Source organism: Furipterus horrens, unplaced genomic scaffold (genome assembly GCF_987537825.1).
Source record: "Furipterus horrens unplaced genomic scaffold, mFurHor1.1.pri manual_scaffold_6, whole genome shotgun sequence".
Classification (NCBI taxonomy): Eukaryota; Metazoa; Chordata; class Mammalia; order Chiroptera; family Furipteridae; genus Furipterus; species Furipterus horrens.
In genome coordinates this window covers 52,364,124-52,378,334 of record NW_028327176.1, presented here as the reverse complement: position 1 = coordinate 52,378,334, position 14,211 = coordinate 52,364,124, and the positions used below count along the sequence as shown (strand labels likewise).

Sequence of the window (14,211 nt, the reverse complement as noted above, 5' to 3'; positions counted from 1 at the left end):
GTCGGGTCTAGAGATGAGAGAACAGGGCTGGGCTAGAAAAGCAGAGTAGGTGTTACTGGCCACCAGGGAGAGGGTCTGATGGAAGGAAGGACACTAATGTTGGAGGCATGGGCAGGGGCTGGCTGAGGAATGGCTGAGCAGCCGCTCGTCAGCCATGGCAAGCTGGCTCAGGAACCTGGCACCTGACTTCCCTGCTTCCCTGCTTCCCTGCTTCCCTGGTTCCCAGCTGTGATAATGCTCAGCACAGAGCCAGAGGTGGAGGAGGCCCTCTTGCTGTGGCCCCAGGGCTGTTGGTGGCCTCAGGCAGTGCCTGAGTCATTGTGTGTCCCTCAGACCATGAGAGCCTCCTCCAAAGCTCCTGACCTGGGAGCGGTGCCCCCTAGAAGGCCCCAGGCCCCCCTCTCTCTGAGGAGAGTGAGTCAAGGCAGCCAGGCTTTAGCAGAAGCATTTTTAGCCAAATCCTCCAAGAATCCTGAGAGGGCAGTGAGGGCCACCCAGGACGTGGGTCCCACTTGTCTCAGATGGTCCAGGCACCTCAGACCTGCCTCTGTCCACACAATGTGTGAGTCATGAGCAGAGCCCAGGTCCATCCTCCGCAACCCAGTTGCCAGGCCAGGCCAGTGGGGCACAACGAGTCGGTCTGAGTCCCCCCCAAACATGGCGAGTGTATCCCTGTGTGCCCCTCTAGCCTCACTCTGTCCTCCAACCCTTGACCAGAGACGGACATCCCCCGGAACCTCCCACTCCACATGGCCAGTCCCAAACTCCTCATCTTCCCCCAGCGCTGCTCTTCTCTTGTTAACCTCTCTGGGGACGGCCCTGCTCTCCACTCACTGCCTTGGCCAGAGCCAGGGGATCATTCTTGACCTTCTCTGGGCCGCACCATCAAGTTCTGTCCATCACAGACCAGGGCAACACGAAGGGACTCAGCCAGTTACTAGGGGTGTGAATCTGGGCAAGTTAATTAACCTCTTAGTGTCTCAATTTCCTCATCTGTAAAATGTGGATCATTCTACTTCCTACCTCATAAGATTTTTATGATTAGTTCATGTGTGTAAAATTCTTAGAACAGTCCAGGCTGGTGTGGCTCAGTGGATTGAGCGCCAGCCTGCAAACCAAAGGGTAACCAGTTTGATTCCCAGTCAGGGTACAGGCCTGGGTTATGGGCCAGGTCCCCAGTTTGGGACACAAGAGAGGCAACCACACATTGTGTCTCTCTCCCTCTTTCTCCTTCCCTTCCCCTCTCTCTAAAAATAAAAATAAATAAAACCTTTTTAAAAATTCTTAGAGCACCTGGCACAGAACGTGCTCATGCTGAGGCTGCTGTCATCTTGATGCCTCCTGAACAGTCCACGCGGCCCATGCCCTCCCAGTGTCCCTCCTGCGGTGATGCCCTGTCCAGTCTTCCCTTGCCAACACCACCAGCCTGTCCACTGAACTGCAGCCAGAGTGAGTATCTGAACCATGGGGACCACCGTGCCCCAAGACAGTTCCCAGGGATGAGCTCACCCTAGCAGACCCCTGAGGCCCGTCCCATTTGGACCTGAGCCACCCTGGCAACTCCCGCCTCCTGCAGGCAGCAGGCATTGCAGGCTTCTCCCCTTGGCCTGGGTCCCGTCTCCAAAGGCTGACTCCCAGTCGTCCTCCTCCAGAGGTCGCATCAGCCATCCTCTCCCCCAGGAAGTACCCCGAATTAGATTTGAGTTATGTGCAGCTGCTTGAGCTCCTATAGCACATGCCTCCAATCCCCAACACACGTGACTCCATGGGCATGAGCCACATGAGCTGCCCCCTTGTCGATCTGCTCCGTGGACCTTACACAGAGCCTGCCAGGCTTCAGGAAGGTCTGGGCAATAAGCAAAAGACCTGCCTGCCATTCCCCCACTGGTGGTGGGAGGAGGGCCATTCTTTGGGGGAAATGTTTGTTCTGGGAAACATGTACTTCCCAACTGAGTTACAAAGGACTAGAGAAGGACACAGCATCTGGCAGGAGGAGAGCCCATGTCTCAGCATGAAGATACTTCTCACACCTTCAATAGGGTATGGGCTGCCAGAATTTAGAGGGGGGCACAGATCACATTTGGATATGTTCACACTTAACTCTGTAGAAGCTAGAAAGGCAACGTTTTACTATTAAGTCCCTTTAACAGCTGAGAAAACTGAGGTCCAGAGAAGTGAAGCTCCCTGAAGCTGATGGGCTGGTTAAAGGGACAAGAATGTAAGTCTCCTGACATTGCTTCTTCCTAATAATCATCATAGCTACTATATATTAAACATTTCCTAAGGGCCGGGCACCACATTGTTTATATGCTATTATAAATTAGTTATTGTCAATGTCAGATTAAAGATGAGAAAACCGAGGTTCAGAGCAGGTGGATGGTGAGCCCCTAATCACCTGGCAGCAGAAGAGATGCTGAGAGGCACCCCTTCTGCCAGGCCTCAGAGCCTCTGTTCTCCATCACCCCAGGCTCCCTTTTCCTGACAATCAGCCATGTCAATAGAAGGCTAAACAGAAACCATGGTCCCCGACATGGCCTTGGGGGAAGGAGGGACTCCGTCACTCCCACCCCAGCCAGCTCCTCCTGCAGATTCCATCAGGGAAATACGAGGTCGGGGATCAGAGACACAATGCTCCCCATTCAGGTGAGCGGGCCGCCCAGGGCCCACAGCTGCTGCTGCCACAGGGAGATTTATGACCTGCTCTAAATGTCACCTTTTCAACTCCCCTTGCTGGCTCCACCACCTTTGGACTCAGCACGGGCTGGACTTCTGGCCAAGCGTGGCTGGGGAGACAAGCTGCTGCTCACTGCCACACACGAATGCTCCCAGGGAAAGGGCCCGGCTGAGTTGGGAGGGTGGATGTGGGTGCTAGGCACCCCTACCTGCAGTCTGCGATGAGCTCATCCATCAGCTGAGCCACCAGGGTGTCCAGGTCCCCGGGGGAACACTGTGCCTTCAGGGCCAGGTGGACTTGCTCCAGGCCAGCTTCCTGGGGAACAGGCAGGCAAGAATGAAGACCATCACTGCAGGGCAGAGGTACAAGGCAGACCTCAGGCCCTGTCACCACACCCGGTCCCTGAACCAAGAGGAGAGCAGTTAGAGAAAAAAAAAAAAAGACCAGACCCTACAAATCAGGGTCCATCCTGGCTCAAGAACATCCCCAGGCTCCGCACACCAACCTGACCCAAATTCCGAAGCCCGGGGCTCCAGCCTCACAATGAGGTCACAAGGAGGCCAGGTGCTGCAGCACAGGATTGCATCCTGCTCCTCACAGGCCCCATCAGGCCAGGTCTTCTGAGCCCCTCTAGTCCCCTCCCAAATCCCGCTGCCTTCCTTTATGAGCACTCAGAAAACCTCCAGTAACAGAGTTCCCGCTTTTACAAATTGCCATGGCTGGGTCATGCCAGGGGTCATCTGGTCTCCTGCACAGAGCACGTCTCCCACCATGTTCAAAGGCCTCAGCCTGAGCTGGGAGGCGGAGATCTCCCACAGAGCACCCACCTGGCCAAGGACTGTCCCTCAGTCCCCCATGCCCCTCCCACCCAACAGCCTTCCCGAACATGTGCTCCACCTGGGACTACCAGAGTGGCACAGGCCCCGGAAAGAACACAGCTCCTGCCACTGCGGACTGTCCTGTGAGAGAGTGGCTGACCCAGAGGATGGAGTCTGAACTTTAAGGCATCGGCTCCCAGTTCTCCACACCTCAATAGTTTGCCAGTCTCAGGGAAGGCATAGGACCACCACAGCCCCCAGCGTGGGCCTGAATCCTCCCCCAACCTGCCCCTGCCTCGTCCACTGCTCATCTCCTCGCCCACAGACATGTCCGGGCCTCTCAAACCCTGTCCCTGCACCCAAGGCCCCTCCACACCTGCCTCCTGCACATTCCCATGGGCCATGCGACTTGTGGGTGAACCTCCACCCTGTGCACACACAGAAACGGCCTGGGGCCACCACCAGAGCACCAGCTCCCCACCCTTGGTCTCTACACTCCTTCCCACTCTGATCTCCCCACCCCCACTCTCTGGCTGCTCCCAACCTCCGCAGGCAAACCCCTGGTCACATCCAAAGCAGGATGTGCCACCTGACCTCTGTGCCAACTTCCCAGTTCCCAGCCCCTAGAGCCACTCCTGCCAGCCCTCCCTCCTTCCCCTTCCAGTAGACCACCAGGTTCTTCAAGCCCAAGTCCTGCTGTTCTCTCCCCAGGTCATCTTGCCAGTGCTCAGACACTCCCCAGGAACACTGCAGTGTCCTGACTGGTGCCTGCCTCCTGCCCCTGGCCACTCTGAGACACCCTCTGGCTGCTCCTTGGCCCTCTCCCTCCTCTGAGCCCCACCCCTCCCCAGTATCCTGGATGGTTGGCTGAACTTAACTCCAGAACTTCTGTGTGGGTGAACCTGGGCTCTCCTTTACTAAATGGACTCCCTGAAGGCGAGGTGAGCTCCACATTCGTGTCTAACTCCTATCTAGAAGTTTCTAGCACAAGTCCTTTCATGTGGTAAGAGTCAAAGGCATTTGAGGAAGGAATGAATGAGTGGGTGCAAGGCTCTGTCCTGCTGCGCCTTGTCCGGTGTCTCTCAGCTCCTCCTCTGGGCTGTCTGCCATGTCCAACTAAGGGCTCCCCCAGGACAGTTCTCGCTTCCTCCCCGCTCTTCCCAGTGTGCAGGACGGACCACAGGCCTGGCCTTGTTAGGACAGCAAGGGACCCCAGACACCATGAAGGCCAGTGGGCAGAGCCGAATGTAAGTATGTGCACCCACTGGGGCGGTCCACATACACCCAGGTGGGGGCGCGGGGCGGCAATGCAGGCACAGGTTGTGTGCACATGGGGCCCCTTCCACTCACCAGCCGGTCAGCAATCCTGAGCAGCTGGTTCTGAGCCTCGATTCTGTGGCTGATGTCCTCCCAATAAGATGACAGCACCACCACTGGCTTCACATTGCCCCAGGGTAAGTAGTAGTAGTGGCACCCTGGAAAAACACAAGGGGCCTGGTACTGACCCAGCGGTGCAGGGGTGGGTGGGAAGGGGACCAAGGGCAGGGTGGATTCAGGTACCTGCTCCCTCTTTCCCCTAAGAACACCCTTGGACACACACGTGTGATCAGTGTCCAGACTAGGTGCCTGAGAGCGGCTGCGCTCATTAGGGCTCCTTAACACATCAAACCGGGGGGCGGAGGGGGGGTGGCTTAGAAGGATGCTGGGAAGCCCACCTTCCCAAAAATCTCTACACCAAGCCCAACAGCTACCATGTGATAAATGATCACCACAGGACAGAACTGATGCTGACTACAGCCAATTCTGGGGGATCCATGGGTCCTGGCAGCAGAGACACACTGGGATGTGAGCAGGGGGAGGGGCACTGGGGTGCACAGAGGGGTTCCCGCCCAACAGGTTTGCCTGGGCCAGGCCCCCCAGTGGACCTCTGGCAACTTCTAATGGGAGGTAGGACTTAGGACCTAGTCCCTCTCCATGGACTAGGTTCCATCCAGGCACATGGCCTCCAGCCTCACCATCAAAGACCGCCCGGCTGTACTGGGTGGTGGAGGCCAGCGGCAGGCAGGTGGTATCGAACTTGTTGCCGTAGTTTCCGATGCTGACCTCGAACTGAATGGCATCATCCACGTCCTGCAGCATGGATGCAGAGTAGAAGGCAGCGAAGAGGGAGTATTTGCGCCTCCGGAGGTACTTCTGGAAACAGAGAGGGTGGCCAGAGAGTCACCGGGAGGAAGAATGGAGACACCGTAATTGGAGAGGGGGTAACATGTCTGGCAGGCTGTGGCTGCGACTGGCGCCCAGTAAATCCTGACTGGACGGATGGGTAGTCAATGGTCCACCTAAGCAACAGCACCCAGATTTGGTTACTAAGTGAGCAAACTCACTCCAGGCCTGTGTGCCTGGCCACGTTCCTCTCCTAACGCCTGAGCCTCCAAGGCCACGATGCTCCTTAATCCAAACCAGCAGCCATGACACTGCCACCCCAAGGAGTCTGGTTCTCTGTATCTTCTATGCAGAAGGGGCCAAAGGCTTTCAGCTGCTAGGCCCCTGCCCACAGCTCCCACCCCACCCCACTGAGGGTGTCTCACGCCAGCCAGCCCTGCAGTATCCACAGGCTGCCGTGTACTAGAAACGAATGAATCCCATTGTGCCCTCTGGGCATCAGGCATGAGGCTAAGGACGTGGGAAGCGCTCCGTCACAAGAACCAAGACGACCTCACGACCCCCTTCTCAGAAGGCAGAAAGAAGAAGGGATACACAACTGGGCTTTTGGATAATGTAAATAGTAATAACAGCTAACACTAATTGAGTGCCTACTGCATATGGGGATGAGTTATTTAATCCTCACAACAATCTTATGAGGTAAGTATAATTATTACCCCCACTTGACAGATAGGGAAACTGATTCAGCTGGTAACTTATCAAACCAGAACTGAAACAAGCCCCTTCTGACTACAGAGTCTGAAAGTTTAAACCACTGTGTGGATTCCAGCTGCTTCTTTGACATAAGACCCAGCTCTCCACTTGTTCTTATGCATTTCACCCTCAGTTTCCTCATCTGTAAAGTGGAGATACTAATGGCAGTCACCGCTTGGGTACGGGGAGGACTCGATGACATCAGAATGTCACTAGCACAGTGTCTGATGCATGGTGAGCATTTAATAAGTGTTCATTATTCTTACATTATTGTTATAAAATAGCCTCTCAGTTTGTATGGAGCTCTAGACTTTTAAACTCCTTTCCTTTATCTTTTCTGAGTCTCTGAACATTCCTCAGGGAGGGCAGGGGGTTACTCCCACTTCCCAGCAGAGGCACTGAGGCCCAGACAGGGGACGGCCTCCCCCCACCATGACACCCCAGACCGGCGCCCCTCGAACGCGACCCTCCTGCCTCCCCTCACCTCCACCCGGAGAATGTCATCTGCCAGCAGGTCCTCTACCCTCTGCTCACTGCGCTCCACCAGCTTGGTCTCCAGGGCGAGCAGAACTCGGCCTCGATAGGCCACACCGTCCCCCTGGGAGGGAGGGCGGTTCACTGGGAGTGGGGGATGGAGAGGAGGAGGAGGGAAGGGCCTGACCTGGCCCAGAGGTTGCTCAGTTCCCCAACACCCAGGAGGTCCCTCATCCTTCTGCAAATAAGGAAATGGTGCCCAAGTGATGGGCCAAGCCACCCAGATGGTCAGTACCAGACTCCAGCCCCGCCAGAGGGGAGATGAACCCTGAGACAGATAGGGGGGCCCTGGGCCCCTCAGGAGCCAGGAAAGTAGGGTATCAGGCTGGCCCTGAAGGAGAGGCAAAAAGGAGGGATGTGGGAGGGAGGAAGGGGCCAGGACGGGCCCAAGCAGGAGGAGGATCCCGGAGGAGGAGGCTGCCCAGCCCTGGGCCTACTCACGCCCCATCAGGCCCTCACAGTCCAGGTGGGCCCCAGCTGCTGCCCAGGCCAGCTTGGCAAACTCCTCAGACAGGCCTGGGGATCTAGGGAATGTGGGGGGCCTGGATGGCTCACCTTGCCCACGTTGAGCTCTGCATAAGGGTCCGGGAAGCCGGTGAACTCCCTGGGACTGCCGTAGAGGTTGACGTAGCAGGGCCCGAAGGTGGGCAGGAAACCCAGATGGTCATCCACTGGAAGACACAGGCAGGGTCAGAGGGGCTGGCCCCGGGGGTCATTCCAGGGCACAACCCAGCCCCTGCTGGCCTGAGCCCATCCCTGGGCCTCTGCTCCTTGCACACCTGAGGGACACAGCCTCACACATGTATGAAGAGCAGGGACACTGATGACAGCTCCCATTGTCCCCCATAAGTCCCTTTAAACCTCACCACAATGCTCAGAGGTGGAGATTTTTATTATTTTTATGATCTCATTTTATCGACAAGGAAACTGGGGCTCAGGGGTGCAAAGGAACACAGGAGCCTAGTGGGACAAGACCTAAAATGGTCTGACCTCAAAGTCCATGCACTGAACCAGCTCATAAAGCTAGGGCCAGGGTCCCCCCACTATCCCACCCCTCTCAGGCCACACCCTATTCTGTATCCCCTCCCCCCAACCCTCACATGAGTGTGGGAAGGCACAAAAGAGGCCCCAGAACCCCATGACTGGAGATGCCATCTCCCAGGGCACCGAGGAGGGGACCCAACTAGATGTCTCCCCAAAGGCAACCCCTGGGCACATGTCTCCTCTACCCCTGAAGCAGACCACCTAAGAGCCTTGACTCATGCTGGCAAGCCCTCCCCCCCCTCCTCACATTGTGCAAAGAACAATCTTTCAGTGGAGCAGGTTGGAGGAGAGTTAGAATTACACTAATGATCAGGGACCATCTCTTCACAACATCCTTTGTAGCAGCTCTCTTTTGTTAATGTCATTATTTTCCAGCTGACAGCCAAGTTTCCCAGGACAGGACTTCACTGGCATACTCTGAGAACTGCAGGGATGGGGAGTAGGGGGCAGATGAGAACCATCTGGGACGATCCAATCCATACAAGCAGGGTAAGGCAAGGGGGGGCGGGGGGCAAAATAAATGTCCTTGGCAAGAAGTGCTTGAGCCAGACTTGAGGATGTGAGTGGTGAACACCAAGTCCCAGCTAGTGGTCAGACCCTGGTGGGGGGACAGGGTGGGGGCAGGGATGGGACTTGAGAAATGAGAAACCCCGATCATAAGGCAGGAAAAATGTGCTTCCACCAGAGCCAGGGGCCAGGATAGACAGGGCTCTCTGGCACTGGGGACAGAGGAGGGAAGCCCAGGCCAATGGAACATGATCATTAATCATTATTGGCATCATCTCAATTATGATTTACTTTACAAATTTCAACCTCAAGAGTTTTCAGCTCACCCTGTCCTCCTTCTGGTCCCCAAGATGTCCCCTGCCCCACCGAGGGCACCCACACGGGTCCCATCCCCTCCCTGCCTGAGAGTGGACTCATTTGAGTATCAGCTGGAGCCCAGCAGGCTTAGGAAGGGTTTGGGGAGTGGGAGAGAATTGCCTTTAAAGCATTCTAAGCAATTTACATATTCAACCAAAACTGAGAGGTATAACCAAAGGTAAGCTAGGAGACCATGGTGGGGAATCTCAAACCCACCTCAACAAATCAAAAATCCCTGCAACCAGCACCCTCTTCCCTCTAGCAGAAACCCCAGGCCCACCCCCTTATCGTCCCCAAAGCACATACTGTCAGAGGCTGGAGGAAGCTTGACCACACCTGCAGGCTCCTCTAAAGCGTAAAGAAATGGAAAAGGGGTTAGGATGGACATGGCTGGGAGGAGGTCTGGTTACGTGAACAGGCATGTGGATGGAGAGCTGGCAGACGAACAGATGGAAAGACAGCTCCCGTGTGGGAAACAGATGTGGCCCGAGGCCCTATTCCCGGCCCAGCTGTGAATTTATCACCAACTAAGTCATCACTGAGCCCCCCAGCCAAACACAGCCCCCAGGGCATGGTGAGCCCTTGGGTCCCTCCCCACTGGTGTCTGCCTGCATGTCTGCCTGTTCTGTTTGCCAATTGAAAATTGGACCCAAAACTTGACTTGATGCATTCAAGAAATAACACAGAAAAGAAAATGTGCTTTTTCATATTATAGCCAGAAAAGTGAGGGAAACAAAGTACAGACACAAAGAAAGGGTGGGGGAAGCACGAAAGGGCCAGAGCTACGCAGCCAGGCACACCCAGCGCTCCACCCAACAGGCAGGTTGACGCTGGGGACCCAGCTCCCTGAGAGGTGGCATTTCAGGGCACAACATCTCCATCTAGTGGTCATTTCTAGTATTGCCACCGAGGGCACTAGGTTGCATTTTCACAAAAGCAGGCACTGGAATCTGGCTTCTGACACCGGTCTCTTCAAGTGAAACACAGTGACAGATGCTGTCATTTAGCTGAATATTCTACACACCTGGCATGTCCCGAAATGCTGGTAATGGGTGTCTGGAAATAAGAGAAGCAAGGAAGGAGAAGCTATGGCACACTTCCAGGCTCTTGGACTCCATCCCTCACTTCCAGGAAGCTACAAGATGTCCCCAAAAGAGTGGACACCCTTTGCTCAGTCTCCTTTCACAGTCCTCTCTGATTTATTCCCCTTCCCACACTCTGAAGTTTCCTGTCTCCTCCAACCAGCTAAGTGTTACTACATCTAGGGTGATGACCAAGCCTGGGGATGTGGTTGGTGAAATTACTGATTATTTTCATTCGTTAGTCACCCTTACCTATTGGTCTCCTTTAAAAAAAAAGAATACCTATGACTATTTTCCCATAACTCCCTGACTGCAGTCAAGAGCCAAGAGTTCAGCAAAACATTGTAAAAGAAGAATGAGCAGAGACACAGAAAGAGAGAGGACAGAAGAGAGAAGGGAACTTGGAAGTCTGGATGCAAGGACAGGGCTGGCCAACTGAGCGCAGACAGCGACGAGGAAGGTGAGGCCCAGCTGCAGGGGGCCAAGGCCCTGGGACGTAGCCCCTCAGCCCTCCACAGCCAGACCAGCGAGGAACAACGCCTGGCAGAAGTCAGCTGCAGAAACCACAGTTCAGGGCCATTTTCACATCCACAGGCCTAGGGTCTCACCAGTGGGGCAGCCAGGCCTCTGGCTATAGGGGACCTTTCAACAACAGTGAGAGCACTGACAGGGACCCAGCTGGAGCCCCAAGGAGGACAGTGGCCAGGGGCCACTAGAAGCAAACAATTCCATTTTAAGCTTCAACAGGCCCAGCCAGTTATCCTGGGCTAACAAGGGTCATAGTTCTGACCCCCAGCTGCTTATTGCAGAGGCAAACTCGACTTCCCACCCACAGACCTACTGAATCCTGTCTGCAAACTGGTGCCCAGCCTAGGCACAACTGTCCCCTAAGCCCACCAGCCATCTGGCCAACCTATGTCTCTGGTGGCTAGGAGCACCAAGAGAATGGCGGCACAGTAGCCTATTTCCCAATGGCACCTTTCATTAAGCCCCTCATATATTCACTTGTTTGTTTAGCAGACCTAACCAAGGCACAGTGCTGGGCACCTAGTGAGACACAGCCCTCCTGACAAGGAAGGCCAATGATTCTTCATTTGAGGGCAGGGTGTTAGGTCTTCAGATGCTCAGGATCTTCCAAGATTCTCTCCCCTGTGTCTGCAGACAGCTCATCCAGTTAAGGGCAGAGTGACCAGCGATGGCACCCTGGACAATGTCTCTATTTAGTACTCATCAACCTTCTGCCAAAACACAAGTGTCTGGGTGTGTTTTCCCTCAACCCAAGGTTCTGTGGCCTGAGCAGCCACCCGCAACTCTCTCACTTGGTGGAAGCCAGAGAAGACAAAGAGCAGGTCCTCCCAGCCCAGTGAGCCCCATCACAGCCGCCCGACAGTCTTGGTGCACCCCAGGCTCCTGGAGAGGCCGAGGCCATTCATCACCTAGGGCCAGCCCTGCCTGCTCCCTCTGCCTCTCAGCACGCCTCCCATGCCCACCGTTTGGCTGCCTTACACAGGCCCACGCCACACAGGAAGAGAAACCAAGAGCTGCTAGGAAATCATGATCATCTACATTCTAAAGACAAGAAGAAACTACCATAACTTCGGATTGCTTCACTGTGGAAACACTGTAGATAGAATACAAGTGTTATTTATGTAGCATGATTTTCATATATATAAAATTAGAATAGAATCTATATAGGTTTCACGGGTCTCATGTACTGGTTCCTTTTTGAAAGAACTGCAGCTTCTAAGGAAAGCACTCCATTTTAGAAAACAAAATTTTTACTAAATTCCTTAGAGCACAGGGTCCAAGGAACACTGAAGTGTGCCCAGGAAAACTTGTGGGCAGAAGTGCTTAAGAGGCTAGTGTTAGGTCCTGTCCTCATTGGGAATAAACACGAAAACAAAAATTCCAAATAATCTGGTGAACCATGAGGCAGGGGAATACTAAGAAAGAACCAGTTTTTACAGTTCAGTTTAGTTTGGGCTTTTAGAGCAGTGGTGAAATAAGGTGTCATGCATTGTGGTGCCAGAACCCCACCCCCACCCTCCATCCAATGTGAAGAAAAAATACAAAGTGTGAACGGAAAGATGCAGTAACGTGTTCTGAGGTGGCCTCAGGACAAGTGGGAGAAGGTTGGCAGGGAGCAAGGTAAGCATTAACCTTCAGGGCCTCAGAAAGGGACATCTCTGGGGAAAGGGACACCAAAGAAACCATGCAAAATGGCTCCAGTTTGAGCAGTGAGTCTAACTCATTTATTGTTACAGGGATCAAGCTATTCAATGGCATATTTAAAACTAGTTAGCTGACTTCTGGCCAAAATGGATGCAAAGGTAGACATGCTGCATCTACCTCCACAACTAAGAAGGAATACAGTAGTCCCTCTCTATATTGCGGCCTCACTGTATTGCAGGATTTTAAAAAATATTATATTTAATTATTTGTCGCAGATTTTTCGCTATATCGTGGGATTTTGCAATACTGTATACGTATATTGTTAAAGTTACATAGGTTTAAGAGTGTAGAATATGTTTAAGAACATAAGTATAAAAGTGTGGGAAAGGTTAATAAGGGACTGGGAACAGTTTATAAGTGTGTGGGTAGGGTTTATAAAGCCTTAATATATATATAAATACTAAAATAAATGTAAGGTTCCTACTTCACGAATTTTCACCTATCACAGGGGAGTCTAGAACATAATACCCATGATAAGTGAGGGAATACTGTACAACAATCTCAAAACTGGAGACAACCAAAAGTTCCAAAAAATCGAGCTGCATGGAAGTCCAACAAACAAAAGTATAAAGAAGAAACACTCATCCAGACAGGTAGGAGGGGCAGAGCCGGGGCAGAGGGGCAGCAGCAGTGAGAGCGGCTGTGGCCAGGCAACAGGAAATGTAGTCACACATTTTAAAAAAGTAGGGAGGGACATGGGGAGCACTCCCAGCATCAGACCAGATGGCATAGCTCATGATTTCAGCACTGGGAAAAATAAAGCCTCATTGCCTCTGACTCTGAAAACCAGTGGAGGTTGGGGCAAAGGAAGAAACTGCTGGCCTCTCAGCAGAGTCTGCTTGTTTAAAGGGCCCGCAGGGTCCTAGAACATTCACAGACCCTTCCACTCTGGGAGCACAGCCAGGGCAACAACTAGAGAGGCGCCAGTCCCATACAGAAGTGGGAGAAGTGCCTGGAAACAGCCGAGTGCAAGGCAAGTGGCATTGTTCCCTCTCAGACCCCTCTGCCACATACAGCGCCACAAAGTAGTGAAACAGGTCACCCTGTACTAATGAGAAAACCTAACGCTCTGCCTCTTACAAGGTAACAGGTGCAACAGCTCTACCTAAGACACAGGCAAACACAGAAGCCTGTCGAGTTGAGGAGACAGAAAAGTATGGCTCAAAAGAGGGACCAGATCAAGGTTCCAGTGGAAGAACTAAGTGACAGGGAGATAGCCAACCTCACCGCAGCAGAGTTCAAAACACTGGTGATAAAGATGCTCACAGACTTGATAGATATGCTTGAGTACAGTAAATGTAGAAGGGAAGAAGTGAAAGCTATGCTAAGTGAAATGAGGGAAAATCCACATGAAACCAATGGTGAAGGGAAGGGAACCAGGGTTCAAATCAATGATTTGGAACACAAGGAAGAAATAAACAGTCAACCAGTAGAAAATGAAGAAACAAGAATTGAACAAAAATGAGGAAAGGCTTAGGAACCTCTGGGACAACTTTAAACATGCATACACCTGAATCATAGGGAGCCAGAAGGAGAAGGAGAAGAGCAAGAAATTGAAAACTTATGTGAAAAAATAATGAAGGAAAACTTTCTTAATTTGGCAAAGGAAATAGACATACAAGTCCAGGAAGCACAGAGTCTCAAACAAGCTAGACCCAAAGAGGACCACACCAAGACACATAATCATTAAAATGCCAAAGGTGAAAGATAAGGAGGGAATCTTAAAAGCAGCAAGAAAAAAGCAGAGCGTTACCTACAAAGGGGTAACTCTCAGCTGATTTCTCAAAAGAAACTTTGCAGGCAAGAAGGGACTGGCAAGAAGCATTCAATGTGATGAAAAGCGAGGACCTACAACCAAGATGACTCTATCCAGCAATGCTATCAGTTAGAATGGAAGGACAGATAAAGTGCTTCCCAGACAAGGTACAGCTAAAGGAGTTCATCATCACCAAGCCATTATTATATGAAATGTTAAAGGGACTTATTTAAGAAAAAGAGGATCAAAATTACGAACATTAAAATGACAACAAACTCACAACTATCAACA

The 14,211-nt window shown here is 52.7% G+C and overlaps 1 protein-coding gene across 1 annotated transcript in view; it reads right to left on the bottom strand.

The window, feature by feature from the left end:
* Positions 1 to 14,211, bottom strand: part of DYSF (dysferlin) — a 206,061-nt gene that overhangs the window by 108,259 nt on the left and 83,591 nt on the right. The window contains 6 exon segments of the mRNA XM_090281506.1: positions 2,883 to 2,989; positions 4,843 to 4,967; positions 5,508 to 5,685; positions 6,893 to 7,006; positions 7,498 to 7,613; positions 9,157 to 9,198. Of these exon segments, the coding sequence (XP_090137632.1) occupies positions 2,883 to 2,989; positions 4,843 to 4,967; positions 5,508 to 5,685; positions 6,893 to 7,006; positions 7,498 to 7,613; positions 9,157 to 9,198 (682 nt within the window).